At 37.3% G+C, this 23,844-nt stretch overlaps 1 protein-coding gene across 1 annotated transcript in view; it reads right to left on the bottom strand.

The window, feature by feature from the left end:
- ATG4C (autophagy related 4C cysteine peptidase) overlaps positions 1-23,844 on the bottom strand; it is a gene marked incomplete at both ends in the record, with an annotated part of 53,229 nt that overhangs the window by 14,678 nt on the left and 14,707 nt on the right. The window contains 6 exons of the mRNA XM_080693332.1: positions 6,723-6,799; positions 7,467-7,545; positions 12,279-12,415; positions 16,337-16,407; positions 19,134-19,464; positions 21,991-22,224. Of these exons, the coding sequence (XP_080549458.1) occupies positions 6,723-6,799; positions 7,467-7,545; positions 12,279-12,415; positions 16,337-16,407; positions 19,134-19,464; positions 21,991-22,224 (929 nt within the window). The remainder of the gene's footprint in view (positions 1-6,722; positions 6,800-7,466; positions 7,546-12,278; positions 12,416-16,336; positions 16,408-19,133; positions 19,465-21,990; positions 22,225-23,844) is intronic.

Raw genomic sequence — 23,844 nt, 5'->3', positions numbered from 1 at the left:
GCTATACCTCCAGATCTTTTTTTTTTTTTTTTTTTTTTTTTTTTTTTTTTTTTGGTGGTACTGGGGTTCCTGGAAACCCTTCTACCTCCGGGCTACACTCCCAGACCTATTATATATATATATATATATATATATATATATATATATATAGAGAGAGAGAGAGAGAGAGAGAGAGATTTTTTTTTAAACAGGGTCTCTTAAATCAGCGCGGCTGGCTTTGAACCTCCACGATCCTCCTGTCTCTGCCTCCCAGGCACAGGGATTACAAGCGTGCGCCACCACACCCAGCTCTATTTTTTATTCTTTATTTTGAAACAATGTCTTGCTAAGTTGCGGAGGGCCTAAGTACCTAAAGCTGTCCTCAAAACCGCCACCCTCAGAGCTTTTTCATACAGGGGCTTGCTATGTTTCTGAGGGTCTCAGTGTTTGCTGGGGCTGGCCTCAAAAGTGTGATCCTTCTGTCTCAGCCTCCCAAGTACTGGGATTACAGGTGTGGTAATATGGCTTTTCTTTTATTTTAGAATTTGGTGTTTATGAATTATAAATTAGAGGCTGTCATTCTGAAAGTAAACATAAACAATATGAACCAACAGTATTTGGTTTAGGAAACTAAATTTTATGTATGCTTATTACATGTGTGTACATACATACACATATAAAGCTACATATTACATACTGTATATGTGTGTATATATATATATACATGCATGCATGCATACACACATCCACTAGTTTTCCTATCCCAACCACTGAATCCTAACCACTGATAATGAAAACCCACAATTCAAACCCTAACAGAGTTCTTCCAACTGAGTTACTCTAATTATATAATTTCAAGTTACCCTTTCATGACTTTTTTTCTTTCTTTAAGCTTGTTAATGCTGCTCTTTTGAACTTCATTATCTCTGTGAAAATTAATATAGAATGTGAGTTTATATATTTAAATTGTGCTCATGCAGCTGGGCGTACTGGTGTACGCTTGTAATCCCTGCTCTTGAGAGGCGGAGACAGGAAGATCGCACAGGTTTGAAGCCAGCTGCACTGGCTTAAGAGACCCTGTTTCCAAATAAAAAAAGTATAAAATACATCTGGAAGGATAGCCTGGAGGTAGAAGGGTTTCCAAGAACCCCAGTACCACCAAAAAAAAAAAAAAAAATTGTGCTCATGTTGAATCAAACATTTCCCTACCTCACTCTAGATTAAGGATCTAAATAAGACGTTTTACACTCACTTCGCAATGTGCTAAATACCCAATGTAGATAATCAAAGATGGGGAAGATTATCTTAACAGTATAGAAGCTCAGCAGTATACACTAATTCAAAGTGTAAAACATAAAGTATATATTAATATATTTTATAAGACAGTGTCACCAGAATTAAAACTTAGTACAAATATATATATAATCAAAGCATCTGGAACTATGAAAAAGAAAAGACTTCAACAGGGGACTTGAACAAGATTAGCACAGTGCTTTGAATCTAAAAAGAGCTTAACAAATAATGGTTAAAAAGAAAGAAATGAATAGTTCTGACTTGGTTTCAAAAATGTTAAAAGTTAACCAGATGTGGTAAAGAATGCCTATAATCCCAGTACTTGGGAGACTGAGACAAGAGGATTACAGGTTCAAGGACAGCCTCAGCAAGTACTGTGACTTTCATTAACCTAGTGAGACCCTGTTTCAAAATAAAAATAAATCAGACTGGGACCCTGGGTTCAATCCCTAGCAACACACACACACACACACACACACACACACACACACACACACACACCAAATAAAGTTTTAAGTTCAACTCTAGAAATGCAGGAATTTAAAGTCATAAAGACAATAACAAAGAATATAATCTATTTAAGTCTCTTCTTCAATATCAAATACTCTGATATCATTCTACTTAAAATTCCATGATCTTTTTGAATTTAGAGTACTCATTTAAAATATCAGGATTATAAACAATTATTTATATGGAACTGGATAGAAGATCTAAGATTTGAATTTCTCTGTTGACCAAAGTAAGTATTGGCTTAAAAATGCTGCCTATATTAAAAGACTTTACACTAGAAAAACAAATAACCCAGTCAAGAACTGGGCAACTAAGTCAGGCATGGTGCCACACGCTTGTAATCTCAACATTTGGAAGGCTGAGATAGGAGGATCGCAGTTTTGCAACCAGCCTCAGCTACTTAGAGAGGCCCTTTGCAAATCAGTGAGACCCTGTTGCAAAATAAAGAATAAAAAATGGGGCTGAGGGTATAGTTCAGAGGCAGAATGCCCCTGGATTCCATCCCCAGTATTGCAAAAAGAAAAAAGAAAAAAAAGAGCAACTGAATTGAATAGACACATCACAAAAAGAAGAGATACAAGCTGGGAGTAGTGGTGCACACTTGTAATCCTAATCCCCATGCTTAGGAAGCTGAGACAGGAAGATCACACAGGTTCGAAGCCAGCCTCAGCTACTTAGCGAGGCTCTCAGCAATTTAGTGAGACCCTGTTTCCAAATTAAATATAAAAAATAGGTCTGGGAGTATAGCCCAAAGGTAGAAAGTCTCAGGGTTCCAACCCTAGTACCACCAAAAAAAAAAAAAAAAAAAAAAGAGAGAGAGAGAGAGATACAAATGGCCATGAAGTGAAAAAATGTTCAACATCATTAGCAATCAAGCAGATGCAAATCAAAACTACGCTGAGATTCCATCTAACCCCAATCAGAATGGCAATTATCAGGAAATTTTTAAAAAACAGTAAATGCTGGCAAAGATGTGGGCAAAAAGGAACTCTCCTACACTGTTGGTGGGATTATATATGATACTTTTGTGTGTGTGTGTTGCTAGGGATGAAACCCAGGGGCCTTCTACCTCTGGGATATTTTATATTTTATTTGGAAACAGAGTCTAACTAAATTGCTGAGAGCCTCACTAAGTAGCTGAGGCTGACTTCGAACCTGCAAGATCCTTCTATCTCGGTCTCCCAAACTCAGGGATTACAAGCGTGCACCACCACGCCCGGCCATTGGTAGGATTACAAACAAGTTCAATCACTGTGGAAATAAGTGTGGAGATTCCTTAGAAAACTAGGACTCAATCCACCATATGATCCAGCTATACCATTCCTGGGTATCTTTCCAAAGAGGTTGAAACTAGAGAATGACATATGCATACCATGTTCACAGCAGCACAATTCACAATAGCCAAATTATAAAACCAACCTAGGTGTCCATCAACAGATGAATGGATTGCAAAATTAGGGGAAATACACACAATGGAATCCTACTCAGCAATAAAAAACAAAATTATGTCAATTGCAAGAAAATGGAAGAAATCAACATGTTAAGTGAGATTATTAGCCAGTCACAGAAAGTAAAGGGTCCTATGTTTTCTCTAATATGCAAAAGTGAGGGAATAACTGGGATACAAGAGGGGCTCCAGGTAATGGAGGAGAAACCTCAGTGGAGCCAGGAAGGTCTAAGGGAAGGGGAGGAGGAAGACTGAGGCTCATTAATGGAAATACAACCATCAACTATGTGTATACTTGTGAATATACTAATGTCAATCTCAGTACTCTGTATTGGGAAGGGGAAAATGGGGAGGTGGATAGGGACCACCAAGAGCTATGTGCATGTATGTCATCAACATGACTTATATTAGGACGTGAGACTATAATGTACCAATAAAAGCAGATTAAAAATGGTGCTTTATAAGCCAGGCGTGGTGGAATACACTTGTAATCCCAGTACTTGGGAGGCTGAGACAGGAGGATCTCAGGTTCATGGATAGCCTCAGCTACTTAGTGAGGCCCTCTACAACTTAGTGAGACCTTGTTTCAAAATAAAGAATAAAAATAGGACTGGGATATATCTCAGAGGTAGAATGCAATGCCCCTAGATTTCGTTCCTAGTACTGCAGGAAAAAATTGCCTATAAAATAATTTTAATAATTAAAGTATGAGGGTGATTTTTTTTTATTTTTTTAATTGGTGCATTGTAATCATATATCACATTGGAGTACAAGACTTGAGAGGATATACAAGCACACATCATCCAATTAGCCCTCATCCAGCCCCCATCCCATTCCCTCCCTCTCCCTCCATCCCATGCTTGTTTAGTGATTAACTTTGATACATTTGTTTATGTACCTCCTGCTTTTTTAAAGAGGCTCCATCCTCCCCTATTCCATACCCTCTGATTGGTCACCTTAGTTGCTTCACTATAGGGCCCTTTCTATAGCTCGACCTCTTCCTGTTGCCCCTTTCTTCCTAGTTATTGCTGATTAGGGGAAGCATCTGATTTTTATTTTCTGCGATATTTTTCCGTGCATGCCGCATTGCAAGTATCGATCCCACTCTTGACGGCCCCAGTAGTGCCCTGGCTACCCGGTGGACTGATCCAGACCTCGCTGGCTCAAGCAGTGGCCTTGCCTCATGGGAGGCCCCGATTCTGGTCTCGCTGGCCCTGACACCAGCCTAACCCCTCAGCTGGCTCCGATCCCGGCCTCGGAGGCCCCAGTAGCGGCCTTGCCTCACAGCAGGCTCCAATGCCGGCCACTGGCCCCGGCACTGGCCTAACCCTATGAGGATGATTTTTGAATGTGCATATAATTCACTGCCTCAGCTGCAAATTTCAATAGCATATACATATACAACCACAAAGGCAAGGAAGTTAGTACTATAGGACATTTAAACACCTTCACCTGGAGCATTATCAACTTAAGATTTGACAAAAGGCAGAAAGTAAAACTTGGTTCCTGAACAAATGTAATTCCTTGTAATTTTTATATTTTCAAGGGGAAATAAATGTTTTTAACTAGATAATCTAAGATAAAAACCTGCACTGAAGAACAGTGAAAAACTTATAATAAAAATTACCCATATAAGTTAAGATGCTTTATCAGAACCTCAAAAATACAACATCTAAGCCCACTCTAGTTGGGCGTGGTGGTACACACTTGTAATCTCAGTACTTGGGAGGCTCAGACCAGAGGATCACAGGTTCGTGGCCAGTCTCAGCTACTTAGTGAAGACCTCTGCAACTTAGTGAGACCCTGTTTCAAAGCATAGAATAAAACATAGGGCTGGGGGTATAGCTCAGAGGTAGATGCCTCTGGGTTCAATCCCCAATACCGCAAAACAAAAACAAAAACAAAAAAACCTCTATTACTGTGCCAATGTATAGGTATTAAGTTATTCTATCAGAACCTCAAAAATACATCTAAACCCACTCTACTACTGCTCCAATGTATAGGTAATAAGCTATTCTACTCTTTTAAGTTAACCAATTTTACCAAACTTTCCAAATCAAAATCTTTAAGTCAATTCTTCCTTTCCATCTTTACTACCACCATCCTACTTTAAGCTTATATTGACTCACTCTTAAAAGGTTCCAACAGACTTCCAAAACTGAGTTATAAACTTTCTAATCTTGATTGCATAAATATAACCAGAATATTTAGTGACCTGCTATCTTGCAGAACCTCTCAAAATATCAGAATGTCTGTCTGTCTGTGTCTCTGTCTCTTTCTCTTTCTCTCTCTCTGTCTCTCTCTACTGGCCAATATAAATAAGCAAAACCCATAATCTTTTAATTTGTCATTTTAGGTAATACTAAAATACAATGAACAATTTTTCATCTGAATATCAAGTATCTACTGTTTATAAAGAGTCAACTTGGCCCAGTACACTGAAATGTAACTTATACATAAGAATCAGCACAAGACATTATAATGTGGTTCATTCACACAGCACAATTCTGTGGTGACTTCCCCTCAATTTTAATCAGCCAACTAGTAAATATCTATTAAAGTTTGCATTCTATGAAGGAAGAAAGAAAAGAAAACTTAATCTCTGACCTCAAAATGGTTATATTTTAGTTGGACTAATAATTTACAAAGGTGATAAAGCATTTTATAATGTATCTTTCTAACCCAAATCTTAACCATGCAATTATTTTCACAATCTATCCCTTAAATACTATTAAGTATGAAAATTAGTCAGAAAGGTATTACTAAAATTTAACCACATTTCCAACTTGTCAGACCCTTTAGCATTAGTGATATATATCATTAACATGATTAAAGTTATTTTATTCTAAAACATTATTTTCATCTACAAAAGTATCAACTGAAAAAAAGAACCAAAACCATGTAATAATTACATGTCTTATTTATGAATTTTCAAGTTCTTCTTAATTAAAATACTGAACCACAAAATAACCTATATACAGGGTAAGAAGAATATCAGAAATAAAAGCTACAATGAAATTAGAACCTGGCTAAGCTCTTGAAAACTCCTTAACTAGAGGCTAGGACTTAAATACTGTACTTAAAAAAAAAGTAATTTAGCAGATAATTATTTTGTCACTCCACCCAAGTCTTTACCTTATTTTATTTTATTTTTCTCTTTTTTAAAAAACATACCTAACACTTTCAACTCTTTGGCACTGTCTTCGCTCTCTTTCTACAAAATTACCTAGAGGCTTGATAATTTATTTTAGTAGAGCTAAGGTATCTAACAAGTTGGAGACAAAGATAAATGAAGAAGAAAGTATATCACAAATTAAAATTCAGTAACAAAGTACTTAACCTTTGACCACTGTGTAGACTACGGTTTTATAAATCAGTAAAACATTGACTATTAAGCTGTAATACTATAAAAGGATAGCTACCTCACACATTTCTAAATAATTACTTTGCTTCATATGGTAAGAAAACAATAACAGCTCTCTACACATAGTACCTCAAGAGGGAAATCCTTTATGCTGACATCTACAAAAGACTGGCAGTAATGAGGATCCATGTAAATCAAACTGTCATCTACAAGGACAAAACAGAAGACAAGTAATTCAAAAAACACCTTATTATTACACTGCTTACGATCCAATTTCTATGTAGAACAGCTAAAAAAAACTCAAGGAATAACAGCTTGCCAGACTGATATTCATTGACTGAAACATAGGTTTGCACAGGATAGATTAACTTTTGCATAATCAAATATGCTTGTATAAGCAGAATTTTTATAAAGTGATGAGACTGTCATTTAATTTTTGGTGATAAAATTACTTTCACAAACACACAATTATATTCTACAGTTTGCATATGAAAAATGTATTGCACTTCTCTATCCTGACAGGAAGAACATATTGCTTGTCATTTTATCATCAACTAGCACCACTAAGACTGGTTTAAAAAAAAAAGTAAATATGTGAATAGCAACTGCCAGAATGTGGCAGCTATGGCTTCCAAAGTGCAGTGAGATCAATAAATTATGCCTTGTTTATGCAATAACAGAAATGAAGCATACATTTTATGGAACCCAATTATGTTGTGGACCAAATGACGGATGAGTGGGTATGCTAGGACTGATGAATACAGGAAGTACTTCTTTGGCTCTGTTAATCATCCTATTTCCTGATGATCTCACATTAACTTTTTGACATTTAAAAGAAAACAATGAAGGAATGTATTTTACTAAATCACTAACCTTGGAATCCAGCAAAGTAATATGACTGTTTAGGTTTGCCACCAATAATACCCACACAATATTCAAGGCTTAAAACACCCTGCCAAAAGAAAGTAAAGCAGACTTAGAGTCAAGAGACAAATTATAATTATTTAAAACAACAAAATTTATATTACCAATATTAGAAGTTTCCAAACATTTCACCAAGTAGTTTTTTGTTGTTGTTGTTGTGGTGGTGGTGGTGGTGGTGGTGGCAGTGGTACTGGGGATTGAACTCAGAGGCAATCCTACATCCAAACTAAACCCAAGACCAATTTTATTTTTTATTTGGAAAGAGAGTCTCACTAGATTGCTGAGACCTCACTAAAATTGCCAAGGCTGGCTTCGAACCTACAACCCTCCTGTCTCAGCCTCCCAAGTACTGGAATTACAGAGGTGTACCACCATACCCAGCTAGGTAGCCTTTTTATTACATCTGCCCCCATGTTCTGAAATCCTCTTGTCTGCCAAACTGCCTTCCCTTTTCTTTAAATCACCCCACATTAATATAGTAAAATCAAATATTTTGACCAGCATGTTACTCAAGAACATTAAATAACTACTACATGCCAAATACAGAGATAATCAATGTTCCCAGAGTAAGGCAATCAAATTCCTGCCAAAGTCCAAACGCCTGACTTTTTAGTTAGATGGTACAACTTACTGTGACCAAGGTGGTAGTTTCATCAGGCTTTTTAAAATACTTAAAACCAGTTCTTAGACCTTCTTACTGTTTTCATGGACTTTTGAATCTTTATATAAAACTAAAAACCATTTTCCTAATCAAAGCACTCACTTGACACATGTTTTTCGTGTTGCTTCATTTGGAATAAACAAATAATAAAAAAAATCCAAGAAAATAATAATTTAATCTAAAGTAAATGTATTGCTCTAATAAAAATATCAATGATATCTCAATAAATTATTTAGTATGCTCCTCTGTATACTAAATATTCTGGATTTTGATCTTTTTCTAGGCTAGTAGTATGAAGTAAGATATTCTCTTTTGAGGTTGGCTGTGGCAGGGAGCTGTAGCTCCCAGTCATCCAGGTAAGAAAATAACAGATCTTTAAATTTGAAATGCAGCAGAATAAACTACAGTGTTGCTAAGCTATATGTTTGATAGGTTAGGTGTATTGCATATATTTTTTTACTTAAAATGTTTTCAACTTATCACAGGTTTATTGGGATGTGATCACATTGTAAGTTGAGAAGTATCTATATATAGATAAATGTTCTTTTTGTTAGCAAATAAACAGATAATAAGAGTTTGGGGTTTTTTATTTATTTTCTTAAAAAAATGTGGTCACTGCCGGGCGTGGTGGTGCACGCTTGTAATCCCCGTGCTTGGGAGGCAGAGACAGGAGGATCGTGCAGGTTTGAAGCCAACCACATGCGCTGGCTTAGGAGACCCTGTTTCCAAATAAAAAAAATGTAAAAATAGGTCTGGGAGTGTAACCCGGAGGTAGAAGGGCTTCCAGGAACCCCAGTACCACCAAAAAAAAAAAAAAAAAAAAAAAAATGTGGCCACTAAAAACAAAAAACAAAACAACAACAACAAAAAAAAAAAAAACCCAGAAAATATAGAAAAAGGTAAAAAAATTTTCTGAATCTCAATATCCAGAGCTCATCTCTATTAACATTTGGGGGGGGGCACCTTCTTGATATCTGTCAATTTTACATACACTCACATACAGACATACTTATATGATTTTATATGCGACATCACACCGCATATGCTACTATAACCTTTTGCCATTCATATATCATGAACATCTTTTCATACCAGTAAACATGAATTGTATTAAAACATTAATTGCTGAGAAATATTCTAATTTATAAAGATAACAATAGTCTTTAAAAACCTTCATTTGTGAATATTTAAGTTGTTCCAGGTTCCCATTGTTATAACCTTGTGCTATAGTTTGAATGCTTTTGTCCCCTTCAAAATTCTTGTGCTGGAAATTCCATGCAATAGTGCTGAAAGCTGGAACCTTTGGGGAGGTTTTAGGTCACAAGGTCTCCACCCTGACAAACTGATGAAGGCAGCTATAAAAAGGGCTTGAGGGAACGGGTTCTTTCTTTCCAGTTCATCTGCTACATGAAGACACAGCCAGAAGGCCCTCATCAGATGCCAGCACCCTGATCCTGGACTTCTTACCCTCCAAGACTGAGAGAATAAATTCATGTTCTTCATAAATTACCCAGTCTCAGGTATTCTGTTACAGCAGCAGACTAACCCCCCACCCTCTTAGGAACAACTTCAAATATTTTCAGTCTTGTAAAAATATCAAAGCTTTTTTTTTTTCTTTCTTTCTGGGTTTTTTTTTTTTTTTTTTTTTTTTTTTTGGTGGTACTGGAGCATTTCTACCTCCAGGCTACACTCCCAGACCTATTTTATACTTTATTTAGAAACAGGGTCTCAATAAGTTGTTGAGAGCCTCACTCAGTAGCTGAGGCTGGCTTTGAACCTGTGAGATCCTCCTGTCTCAGCCTCCCAAGCATCTGGTGGTGGTGCACGCTTGTAATCCCCGCGCTTGGGAGGCAGAGACAGGAGGATCGCGCAGGTTTGAAGCCAACCGCATGCGCTGGCTTAGGAGACCCTGTTTCCAAATAAAAAAAATGTAAAAATAGGTCTGGGAGTGTAGCCCGGAGGTAGAAGGGCTTCCAGGAACCCCAGTACCACACCCGGCTCAAAGATTTTTTTTTTTAAAGGAGAGCTGTAACTGAAAAAAAAAAAAAAAAAAAGAAGAAAGAAAGAAACAATAAGCAGATTAAAATCTTAGCTAAACTCAACTAACCTACACTAACTAAAAAATAAATTGTACCAAAAAATAGTTACTGAATGTTAAGGATTCTATTGCTTTGTTTAAATAAAAATCCTTAGCACAACCTAGAATGCCTTACTTTAACTTGAGGCTATCTGACCAGCTGAAATGAGATGTTTATGTTCTAGGAACCTATGAAGAAGTAAAAGTTTCATCTTTCATAGTTAGGAAAAGAAATAAATATATAACAAAAGCATCAGTGACTCTCCACAGAAAAAGAATTGGTCCAAGTAATAGAAGAAAGACTTTAGTTCTTGACATCTATATTTCCTTTGCAACAGAGTACAGCAGATTTAGCAATAAACACTTAGCAGATTAGAAGCTAGAATGCCATTATATATAAGAGGCTGTTTCTTTGAAAACCTGAAACACTTTTCAGTTCCTAAAAGAGGTTCTTTTCAGTTATATAGGACTGAGAATTTATTGAGCTGTATCCATGAAGCAATAAATAAGACTGAAGCAATCAGTCAAACAGGAAAGTCCTAATTTGTCTTGCTGAAGAAAAAGAACATATTGGATTTTCCTCATTCCAGGTCGCTAAATATAAATAAATAAATAAATAAACCTCGTGTGGTAAAGGCTGATAAAAAAATACACAAAAATTTCTTTTTCCTCATAGAATGAAGCAAGATATTAGGATGGTACCATCTCTGAAATACTATGGAATTACTTTGATTAATTTGAAAAATAGTATTGAATGGAGAACTTTAGACTATAATTTACATTTTTGGTCAGGGGGAAAATTACACCTGCTGAGCACACCGGGGGGGGAAAAAAAGAGAAGGAAGAAATAAAGGAAAAAGGGGAGGAGGAGAAGGTTGTATAGTAGGTAGTGATGAATATCTTTTTTTCAGAGCTATTTGTGATACTGGGAAATGAACCCAGGGCCTCCCTCATGCTAGGCAAGTGCTGTACCACTAAGCTACATCTCTAACCTTTTTTATTGTATTTTGAGACGAGGTCTTCCTAAGTTGCCCAGCTGTTCTCAAACTTGTGATTCTCCTGCATCAGCCTCCTGAGTAGCTAGAATTAGGGCTGTACCATGAATTTATTCATTTTAAAAATATACTAAGGCACATCTTTTTAAAGTAAAAAAAAAGGAAAATGGAATAACAGCCATCACACATATATTTTTTTTCTTTTTTGTGGTACTGGGGTTCCTGGAAGCCCTTCTACCTTCGGGCTATACTCCCCGACCTTTTTTTTTTTTTTTTAATTTTTATTTGGAAACAGGGTCTCTTGAGCCAGTGCAGCTGGCTTCGAACCTGAGCGATCCTCCTGTCTCCACCTCCCAAGTGCGGGGATTACAAGCGTGAGCCACCACACCCAGCCTCATCGTACACATTTTGATGACTGCCATGTTTGTTTCCTTGGTTAGCTACAAATATTCAAGGACTTTTCATTTATTTCATAGAACACTGTACTCTTCACACAGCCATACACTCACACCTGATCTTGCAATATTGAAATTTAAAATATCTAAAGTCAAACTTGACAATAAAAAATTGCTAAGTCATCACTACCCATTTGATAGAAGAAAAAAAAGATTGTAAACCTTCTATATATCTCATATTAGCTAGAATTGCCTTAAAAAAAAAAAAAACTGTGGGCTGGGATGTAGCTCAGTGGCAAAGCACTTGCCTGGCAAGTGCACCGCCCTGGGTTCAATCCCCAGTCCAAAAAGACAAAAAAAAGAACCCCTTTAAAAAAAAAAAATAAGCTAAAAAAAAAAAAACTGAGCACTTGAGGCGCATGCTTGTAATCAGCATTTGGGAGGCTGAGAGAGGAGGATCACAGTTTGAGGACAGCCTCAGCTACTTAGTGAAGAAGCCTTTGCAACTCAGTGAGACCCTGTTTCAAAATAAAGAATAAAAAACAGGGGTAGGGATGTAGCTTGGAGGTAGAATGCCCCTGGGTTCCATCCCCAGTATCGCCCCCCCCCCACAAAAAAAAAAACACACCATACCTTCACAAACTCTAGGTAGTCGATATTGGTTCTTTCTCCACCAAGTCTAACAGGAACTAAAATAATAACAGCTTTGTCATCTGTATTACCAGAGGTCACAGAAGCATTCTGTTTATCAATTACGTCAGAATTGTAAACTGAGGAAAACATAAAAACAGGTATTAAATTTCAGAAAAGTGATTTTCAGAAACATTTTACCCTAATTCCACTGCCCCCTCTACTGGCCAGTCATCTGATCTCTGACATAATTATCAAAGTCTCAACAAGTTAAAAATACCTACCTCATTTATGTATTCAATATAGACTTATTTATTTGGTAGCTACTACATGACACTGGAGATTCGGAAATAGGCAAAATGAGGCTGGGTGTAGTGGCGCACGCTCGTAATCCCCACGCTTGGGAGGCAGAGACAGGAGGATCACACAGGTTCAAAGCCAGCCGTGCTGGCTTAAGAGACCCTGTTTCCAAATAAAAATATAAAATAGGTCTGGGAGTGTAGCCTGGAGATAGAAGGGTTTCCAGGAACCCCAGTACCACCAAAAAATGAATGAAAGAAAGAAGAAAATGGAGAAAAACTCCTGCCCTCTTTGAACATAAGCTCTAATAGAGGGAAATGGGCAATAAAAAGTAAACACTATGTCTGGTAGTGATATATGCTTTAAAGAAAACTAAGGGAAAGAAGTGAGTAAGAAATGCCGAGGGGAGTAATTTAAAATGAGATCATCAGGGAAGGTCTTATGTGGAAGCAGCACTTGAGCCAAGACTTACAGTAAGAAACCAGGTAATAAAGATGGTTGGGGAAGTGTATTTCAGGTAGAAGGATCAGCAAGTGCAAATGTCATAATGCAGAAACATGACTGGCAAGTTCCAAGAACAAGAGGCCAATGACCCTGGAGGGAAGTGGGCCAGGGGAACCACAGGAGGGAATGAGACTGGGAGATAGTTACAGATTAAGGGGAAAGTCAGATTGTGAATGGGGAAGGGGTACTGGGGATTGAACCAGAGGTGTTCTAACTCAGAACTATACTCTTAGTCCTATTTTATTTTTTTAGTTTGAAACAGGTTCTCATTAAGTTGCTAAGGGCCTAAGTTGCTGAGGCTGGTCTCAAACCTGTGATCCTCCTTCTCATCCTCCCAAGTACTAGGATTACAGGTGTATGCCATCACACTTGACTTGATTGTGTAAATTCTTGAAAACCACTATAAAGACCAGCTTAAAGTGAGATGGTAAGCCACTGAAAGGTTTTTTGGGGATGGGATCTCCCAATTTGACTCCTGCTTTTTTCATCAGGCTGGTTCCTATATGGGTAAGAGGCTGTAGGGGAGAGGGTAAAGCACAGAGAACAGCTCAAAGGCCTCTGCAGGTATCCAAGAAGAGGTGATGGTAGCTTGAACAAAGGCAGTAACTGTGAAAACACAGAATGCTCAAAAGATGGTCAAGTGGAGATGGTGAAAAGTGACTGTTTCATACACTTGAAGATAAAAGTAAGGTCTCACTACTAAATGTTAAAATGTGGGAGAGAAAAAATGTGTCGCAGGTGACTTGCAGAGATAAGCAAGAAGAGTAAAAGAGTTGTCATTTACAAAGACAATGAAGGAGCCGGGCGTGGGCGCGCGCTGGTGATCCCAGCATCCGGGAGGCTGAGACCGGAGGATCGCGGTTCGCGGACAGCCTCAGCTACTTAGTGAGGTCCTCTGCAACTTAGTGAGGCCCGGTTTCAAAATAAAGAATAAAATATAGGGCAGGGGATGTAGCTTGGAGGTCAAATGCCCCTGAGTTCCATCCCCAGATCTGCAAAAAAAAACCACACACACACACACAAAGACAACAAAGGGCTAGAGGAAGAGGAAACAAGGGAAACTGGGACTTCAGTTTCAGACAGGATCAATTTAAGAGACTTGTGAGGCATGCAAGTAGAAAGATTGACTAGGCAGTTAGAAATACCTAAGTCAGAGCTTGGGAGAGCACTGGGATGGACCTATAAATTGGGGTTTGTCAGCACACAGATAGTATTGTAAAGCCATGATGCTGGATGTATTCAAATCAGTGTAGGCAGAAAAAGATAAAAGTCTAAAGGCTGAGCACTAAAATACAGAAACAAGGAGGTGAGGAAAAACAAGCAAAGCTTGAAATGCCACAATGAGCCGGGCGTGGTGGCGCACACTTGTAATCCCAGCAATTGGGAGGCTGAGACAGGAGGATCACAGTTGGAGGACAGCCTCAGCTACTTAATGAGGCCCTTTGCAATTGCACTCAGTGAGAACCTGTTTCAAAATAAAGAATAAAAAAAATAGAGCTGGGGTGTAGCTTGGAGGTAGAATGCCCCTGGGTTCCACCCACAGTACCACAAAAAAAGAAAAGAAAATGCCACAATGGTCCTGCCTTATCAAATGGCCTCTAACCCTTCCTCGATCTTCACATTTATTAAGGCTCTTGGGGGTGGGGGGGTATGAGGGATTAAACCCAGATGTGTGCTACCTCTGAGCTATACCTCCAGCCCTATTTTTTATTCTTTACTTTGAAACAAGGTCTCACTAAGTTGCAGAGGGCCTCACTAAGTAGCTGAGGCTGCAACAAGTAAGCAGAAGCAAAATCTGCACAGCAGGAGCCAAGTACAGAAAATGCCACGGAGAGAAGGAGGAAGTGGTCACCTGCATCTAATGCTGCTGATGAAATGTGTGGCGTGAGGACCGCGAGGCGACCTCTGGATTTAGCACGGTGAAATGGCTGGTAAGAGCAGCTGTGCGCACAAGTGGGACAGTTAAAAAGGAAGGAGAAGGATTTGGTGAAAACACATTTAGACAAAATTTTGTTCAAAATAAATTTGTTCAAAACTTACTTTACACCCACACTTCCTGTCAGTTTAATCAAACTCCTCTGCTCTTCCCAGAAAAGCTGATTAACAAGTCTGCTGCTTTTGTCCTGTTCTTTCCTTTACATTTCAAATTTAGACTGAGCTATCAAATTCTTCTGTTCATCAAGCTTCCAAACAGTCTGTCCAAACAAAGCTAGAAAATGCCACAATGGCCCTGCCTATCAGATGCCTCTTACCCTTCCTTTATCTTCTTTCAGTACACATTTATTGGGGTTCTTTCTTTTTTTCTTTTTTTAGTTCTAGGGATTAAACTCAGGGCCATTCTACCTCCAAGCTACACTCCCAGCCCAATTTTTCATTCTTTACTTTAAAACAAGGTCTCACTAAGTTGCAGAAGGCCTCACTAAGTAGTTGAGGCTGTCCGAGAACCAGCAATCCTCCTGCCTCAGCCTCCCAAGTGCTGGGATTATAAGCGTCTGCCGCCACACCTGGCACTCAAGGTTCTATTATTTATCAATGTGTTTTATGCCAGGGGAGATCTTCAAAGAGTATCTAGCTCAATTGCTTTGATGTATTTTTCTTCACCCCCAATAAATATAAGACCACGGCATGGTACAGTTTTGTTATAGAAGCTCATTACAGTGGTGGTTCTCAACCAAATGATTCGGATACCCTTCCTCTACCCCTACTACTTTATCAATCACTGATCTACAAGGAGAAGCATAAAGTACAAGGTGATTACACAAGCAAATTTATAAAATGTAACAGCACAGAGGAAAAATATTCTGCCAGATGGAAGTTAGAAACAGACTCAACCTTTGAGCATGTTCTTGAAGAACCAATAAGAGTTAACCTACTATGTCTACGACACTATGTAGGAACAAATATGTGTAAGACGTCTCTACATTCATAATCACTCCAATAGGAGCCGGGCGTGGTGGCGCACGCTTGTAATCCCCGCGCTTGGGAGGCTGAGACAGGAGGATCACGCAGATTTGAAGCCAGCCTCAGCTACTTAGTGAGGCTCTCAGCAACTTAGTGAGACCCTGTTCCCAAATAAAATATAAAATAGGTCTGGGAGTATAGCCCAGAGGTAGAAAGCCTCTGGGTTCCATCCCCAGTACCACACACAAAAAAAAAAAAAAATCACTCACAATATAAATGGGAAGATATATAAGCTAAACACACAATAGAAGGTCTGACCAAATAAAACAGATGAAAATTAATTACATGTTCCTTACCTGTACAATCTTGTGCAACATAAATAGTTATTCCTTGTAAATCAGGGTGTCTTGCTTCTTCAACTGCTTTTCTAAGAAAATAATAAGCATTATCCTTTAAATTCCTAACTAACATTTCCAGTTGGTAACTAAATAATTAATTAATTTTTTATTTATCTTGGTGGAGGGTTGAACACACAGGCATTCTACCTCCAAGCCGCACCTGCAGCTCTTTTTATTTTTTGTTTGGAAACATGGTCTCAGTAAGTTGATGAGTTCTTTGCTAATTGCTGATGCTGGTCTCAAACCTGCAGTCCTTCTATCTCAGCCTACAGTCCTTCTATCTCACTCCCCCAAGTACTGGAATTACACACATGTGCCACCACACCCAGCTAAGATTAATTTAAAATTCCCTATTTAACTTGTATGTCTAAGGTCAAAAACTATAGTATGTCAGGGCATGGCAGCACATGCCTGTAATCCCAGTACTTGGGAGGCTGAGATAGGAGGATCACAGGATTGATGATAGCCTCAGCACTATCAAGACTCTCAGGAGTCTAGCAAAATCTTGTTTCAAAATAAAAATAAGTCAGGCTGGGGGTGTAGATCACAGGTAAAATGCCCCTGGGTCCAATCCCCAGTAACACACACACACACACACACCAAAAAAAAAAAAAAAAAACCTCTTATCTGAATGGTATCAGAAATTAGTTTATATTTATAAAATTGAATATTACACTAAGTTACTCAAGAGAATACCAAAACATATATTACAAAATATATTTTTATTTAAACCCTTGGATATAAAGCTTAACTTCCCACCCACCCTCAAAAGAACGGTTTGTCAGCTGGGTGCGGTTGCGCCCGCTTATAATCCCAGCATTTGGGAGGCTGACACAGGAGGATCGCGGTTCGAGGACAGCCTCAGCAACTACTTAGTGAGGCCCTTTGCAACTCAGTGAGACCCTGTTTCAAAATAAAGAATAAAAATTAGGGCTGGGGCTATAGCTCAGAGGTAGATGTCCCTGAATTCCATCCCCAGTACCACAACAAAATAAAACAAAACAAAATAAAAAACAGTTTGTCTCAACCCTTCAACTGGTTATACTGAATGTTTTCTGACCAATGTAGTATTACAATATGCTTCAAGGCTTGCTTCCAATCGACTTACACTGCTAACTGGGAATGAATTACTGTGTCTGTCATTTGGTACATATGAAAGTTTTTTCATTACACAGTCTGGCTTTTCCCCCTTCATTCAAAAACTGGTATGAACTCTGACATGGTGGCACACACCTGTAGTCCCAGCTACTTGGGAAGCTGAGGCGGGTAGACCACTTGAGCTCACAAGTTCAAGACCAGCCTGGTCAACATAGCAATACTCTATTCTCAAAACAAAAATCTATAATAAGGGGCAGGGCATGTAGCTCCGTGGCAGAGTACTTGCTCAGCATGTACGAGGCCCTGGGTAAGATCCCCAGCACCACAAATAAAATAAAATAAACATGTATGACCTTCACAAGTAAATTTCTTAATTTCAAGTCTTAGAATTCTATAAGCAAAACTGCAAATTGAAAATACCTCTAAGTATAATGTTCTCAATGTTGTACATGTAAAAAATATCAGTATCTGTAAAAGGAAAATATACAGAGGAAACACAAATATTTTTATTTAACAATATCGTTATACTTTTTTTAACTCAAAATGCTCCATTATGCATGTTCTTATGTGTGAATATAAAATATGGGCAAACTATGGCCCATAAACCACAAACAACCTGTAATCTGTTTGTGTTCACCTGCAAACTAAAAATAGTCTGACAATTTTAAAGAATTAAAGGAAAAAAGAAAGGTGTAAGACCTGTGAAGCCTAAAATATTTACTGTTTGCACCTTACAGAAAAAGTCTGCTTATACTTGGGCTATCTTTAAGATACCCTTTAAGGAAAGAAACTATGCTTTTACAATTATGCTTTTATAAATGTCATACTAAGTTGTAATTGATATCAACAATCCAATGAATAATATTAGGTAAATATTTTTTTCTTTGTAAGCATCAGGCCTATAAAATATAAAAACATGTTAATGTGTAAAAATGCTTTGTAATAACATTATTCCTTATATTTTAAAGAGAAGAAATTTGCCATAACATACTACACTTAGTTAACATACAAATGGTTTTGTTTATTATAATAATGGGACAGACAACAAATAATATAATTTTTTAAAAGTAATACTCAAATAAATGGCATGTAAAAGCTAAGGTATAGTGAAATTTGACTTTCGACTTTTTTCTAGCTACTCTGAATGTCACATACCCTTTACTTTTACTATAATATAATTATAATATTAATAGTCCCATACATTTACAATTCACAAGAATCTGATGTGTGCAAAGAACGCTGAAAACATCAATTTTAGCTCTTGACATTTCATTATACTATGAGTACATTATAGCCCCCAGGTTACATTATCAAAAAAAAAAAAAAAACCCTGTAACATTGTGCATGTTCCAAGGTTGAAAGAGATGTTCGTTTTTAGAACATTTCAATGAGGTAGTCTAATGAAAACCTGGTAGAGAGATACCTTGGATATCTCTATCTATGAGAAAGAGATGAAAAAATTTTAAGTAGATAAGTGTAACTAGAGTCACAGTATGTATTTCTTCTTTTTTTTTTTAGCAAATCAATGTTCCTTTATGAACATTTTCATATAGTTAGACTTTCAAAGTTTCAATTATATGTATACACTATAACAATCGGTATCTCTAAGCTTAAAGATTTCTGTCACAAAATGAAGATTTTTAAAAAATAATTTTACCTTAAAATGTGAGCAACCACAGCTGGTCCATACCAATCTCCAGCTTTTTTCCCAGACTTCTTTCCATATTCTATTAGCTGATGTATGCCAAAGACAGCCAAAGGGGAATCACCAAACCAAGAAATTATTTTCCTATGATAAACTTCATTTTGCATTTCATGATCATCAGAATATTTCCCAATTGTTTCCTTCAGAGAAAGTGTTGGAGTTCTGAGTTCTCTTTCCCCTGAAAGTGATGCTTCAAATGATGCAGTAAATTTTTTTACAGTATGGGAAGTCCATGACTCAGAGTCTGAATTTTCAATGTTCAGTGCATCAGGCCAGGTCCAAGCTATAGTAATTCCAAAGCAAGGTATTTCAGGTCTTTAACTGACACACTTTAACAATTCTTCTAAAAGAAATATACAGTACTAAGTTCTTATGGGTTACTAAACTAAAACAAAACTTAGGAACAGACTGTCAATAGGTGTTTTTCTGGGGTACAACATAACATAAATGTTCTAAAAGTAGACTATGATGATGGCTGCAGAACTCTATATATACTAAGAACCACTGAGTTTTACACTTTAAATGAGTGAATTTATGGTATGTATATAATATCTCAATAAAGCTGCTCAGAAATGAATAAATGTGTGAGTAAAGACAATATGCTAACATCAATGATGTTTAAATGTGAGTGGTAATATTACTCTTGGGACTTTTCTGTAATTTCCAAAACTTCTAAAATGGGAATATATATATATAAAATCAGAATAAAAATTACAAAAATTAAAGACAAAAGAAAAACTTAAGAAAAAAAAAACAATCCTATCACAAGCTTTTCTTTTCTTTGACAATAAAGACTGTAGTGCTTTGTAGAAAGACTTCTGTATTCCAATACCAGATGCTTATCAAACATCCAATCTTGACTACCCAAAGGTGCAATAAACATATTCACTAGCACAGTACTCATCAGTGGTAGCTTCTGATTATATGTTAAGAGGGAAATCTAACTACAGAGATTTTAAATTATTTTTCAAAATATTTTTTCCTATGCTGGGCGTGGTGGCGCACACTTGTAATCCCCGCGCTTGGGAGGCAGAGACAAGAGGATTCAAAGCCAGCCTCAGCTGGCTTAAGAGACCCTGTTTCCAAATAAAATATAAAATAGGCCTGGGAGTGTAACCCGGAGTTAGAAGGCCCCTGAGTTCCATCCCCAGTACCACACCAAAAAAAAAAAAAAAAAAAAAAAAAAATTCCTATACACACCTTCAGAATATCTTAACCATTGTTTAAGGAGTAGTACCACTCTTCTAGTAAAATAAATCAAATCTCTAGATCTCTAATAAATAAATAAAATCATGAAAAAGCAAAGATCTAAAAAATTCAAGTATATATCTGTTGCTTTAGTGTTTTCAATAACAACACAATCTCCAAACACACATGTAATTTTAAGTTAATAAAGTAAGTCATATGTTCAGAGACCTAGTCTGGACAATAGTAAATATTCTAGTCCTTGCCCATGAGTATACAAGATTGCAAATAAATTATACCAGAAAACCAGTTTAAAAAATTCTTTTTTCGCCAGGTGATGCATGCTTGTAATCCCAGTACTTGGGGAGGCTAAATCAGGAGAATCACAGGTTTGCAGCCAGCCTCAGCTACTTAACAAGGATCTCTGCAACTTGGTGAAACCCTGCCTCCAAATAAAAAATAAAAAATAGGGCTGGGGGTGTAGCTTGGAGGTAGACTGCCCCTAGATTCAAACCCTAGTACTGAAAAAAGAAATTCTTTTTTTCTTGTATAATGCACAACACTCTTGAATAAACATTCTCTCTAAATAATTTCATCAACAATCTCTTCAGAAGGGTTCCATCCCCAGTACCACAAAACAAAAAAAAAAAAAAAAAAAAAAGGACTAATAGAAAGGTGGCAGATTAGAGAAAAAAGATATATGGAAGTTAAGTATCAATGACATTTTGAAGGGTTTTTTGTTTAGTTTTTTTGTTTTTGTTTTTACGGTACTGGGTTGGAACCCAGTCACCCCCAGCCCTATTTTTTATTTTTTATTTTGAAACAGGATCTCACTGAGTTGCAAAGGGCCTCACTAATTAGCTGAGGCTGTCTGAGAACTGCAATCCTCCTGTCTCAGCCTCCCAAATGCTGGAATTATAAGCATGTCCCACCATGCTTGGCTTATTTTGAGGGTTGTTTTTTTTTTTTGTGGGTTTTTTTTTTTTGTGTGTGTGTGTGGTACTGGGATGGAACGGAGGGACTTTCTATCCCTGGGCTACACTCTCAGACCTATTTTATATTTTACTTGGAAACAGGGTCTCACTAAGTTGTTGCGAGACTAGCTGAGGCTGGCTTCGACCTGCGCAATCCTCCTGTGCCACCACGCCCGGCTCATTTTGAGGGTTTAAAAGACTAAACATGAGGACCTATTGAGAATTTGCCTAATCAATTTAAAATAGTTGGTTACAGTCATATTTATAAAGATAAAATGTTCAAATCTTACAAATCTTATTGATATGTAGAAAAAATAAACTGGAATAAACACTTTAAAGGTTTAAAAAAACTAATTACCTCTTCAAAGTTATGGATATTGATTTGTCCAGGGCTTACTGAACTGGAGATATTCCAAAGAGTTCAACCAAAGGGGAAAGAAATAATTACTACAAGAAAAATCCAGAGCCTACGAAAAGTTGAACTTAAATCCTGACAGAAAAACAGTCATGTTTAATCTGTACTTTTGAAAAGAAAATCATTTCAAAACAAAAATGCAATATGCTAGGTTAGTTACAACTTGAGAAAACATTATGAAATCAAGAAACTGACCACAGGAAATTTTATGCATTAAAACAAAAGATTTATTTACCTCTACCAAGAAAGTGTAGTATGAGTCCTTGGGCCAAAAGCATTTGGCCAGTTCTCAATGTACAGCCCCAGCCACAATCTGTTGTCAAAGCTGAACCTTCTATCTGAGGAAATTCTTCCCTGTAGGTCAACCATATTCTAGAAATGAAATCTTTACGAAATTCTTCTACATTTCCCGCAATTACATGATCTTCTATTGTACATCCTGATCTTGCAGGTAACATTTTATTTTCATCTGTAAAATAAAAATATAAATAGTAGTCTAAAGATAGGCAAAGAAATGTCAATAATGACAATATATTCCTGTTATGAGCTCAATCAAAATCCTTATTATGATTACATATTATTACTAAAGGACTACATCATAGTCTTTATAATCATTTTTTTTCACTTAAGAGGAAAATAAATTTTTATAAAGATAAATATTTTGCCTAATCAAGCTGCTGTGAAAATCAAATGAGAATGAATCCTGAAATGTCTTGTACTCTGGAGGTAACTAATATAAGGTATCACCGGTAACTTCAGCACCAGAGTTCAGGCCATATTAGATGTGCAATAAAATTTGTTAGATAAAGGTAAGATAAGTGAAACTAAAGAAAGTAGATGTCTGTTATTTGTTAGCATTGTAGGTTTTATTTTGCTTTTTTTATTTTTAAGGAAGGGACAGACTTTAAATCAGAGCTTTATGAAGAATGAGGTCTATTTCTAGAACTACTACAAAGAACAGGGGAAAAGCTAATATAAGAAATAAAAGGGAACTGCTAGTAATAATAAGGGCTTAGTCAAGCATGCTTATTACAAACAAAAACACATGAGCCAGGCATGGTGGCACACACTTGTAATCCCAGCGCTTGAGAGGCTGAAACAGGAGGATTGTGCAAGTTCGAAGCCAGCCTCAGCTACTTAGTTAGGCTCTCAGCAACCTAATGAGACCCTGTTTCCAAATAAAGTATAAAGTAGGTCTGGGAATATAGCCTCAGAGGTAAAAAGCTAGAAAGCCCCTGGGTTCCACTAATGATGATGATGATGATGATGATGATGATGATGATAATGACGATGATAAATATAAGAGTATTTCACTATGAGAAATAATCAGATAAGCTGGGCGTGGTGGCACAGGCTTGTAATCCCTGCATTTGGGAGGCTGAGACAGGAAGATCAAGGATCAAGGTTCGTGGACAGCCTCAGCTACTTAGTGAGGCCCTCTGTAACTTAGTGAGACCCTGTTTCAAAATAAAGAATAAAAACAATACAATGTTTGGCAATCAAGAATTATATTCCTGCCAAGTGTGTATTAACATTCTGCTTCCCCTCACTTCACCAATATTTGGTATTTTTTAAATTAGAACCACATTTTGGGCAGGGCAGGGTATAGCTCAGAGGTCAAATGCCCCTGGGTTTCGTCCCCAGAACGGCAAAAAAAAATTAAGAACTATGTTCTTCAAAAGATGCCATTAAAAGCAAAAGTAGAAGCCGGGCGTGGTGGCGCACGCTTGTACAATCCCCGCGCTTGGGAGGCTGAGACAGGAGGATCGCACAGGTTCGAAGCCAGCCTCAGCTACTTAGTGAGGCTCTCTGCAACTTAGTGAGACCCTGTTTCCAAATAAAATAAAAAATAGGTCTGGGAGTATAGCCTGGAGGTAGAAAGCCCCTGGGTTCCACCCCCAGTACCACCAAAAAAAAAAGCAAAAGTAGGTGAAAACAATGCCTGCAGATATCTCAAAAAAGTATTTATATCCAGAATATACAAAGAAAATCAAGAAATCAAAATAAAAACACAAATAATAGAATACATAACCAAATAGCTAGTAAACACATGAAAATATGCTCAATTTTACCAAAGGAAAGAAAATTA

The sequence above is a fragment of the Muscardinus avellanarius genome (genome assembly GCF_963383645.1).
Source record: "Muscardinus avellanarius genome assembly, chromosome: 3".
Lineage (NCBI taxonomy): Eukaryota > Metazoa > Chordata > Mammalia > Rodentia > Gliridae > Muscardinus > Muscardinus avellanarius.
Note: the sequence above shows the minus strand (reverse complement) of the source record. Positions and strands in the feature narration are given on the sequence as shown.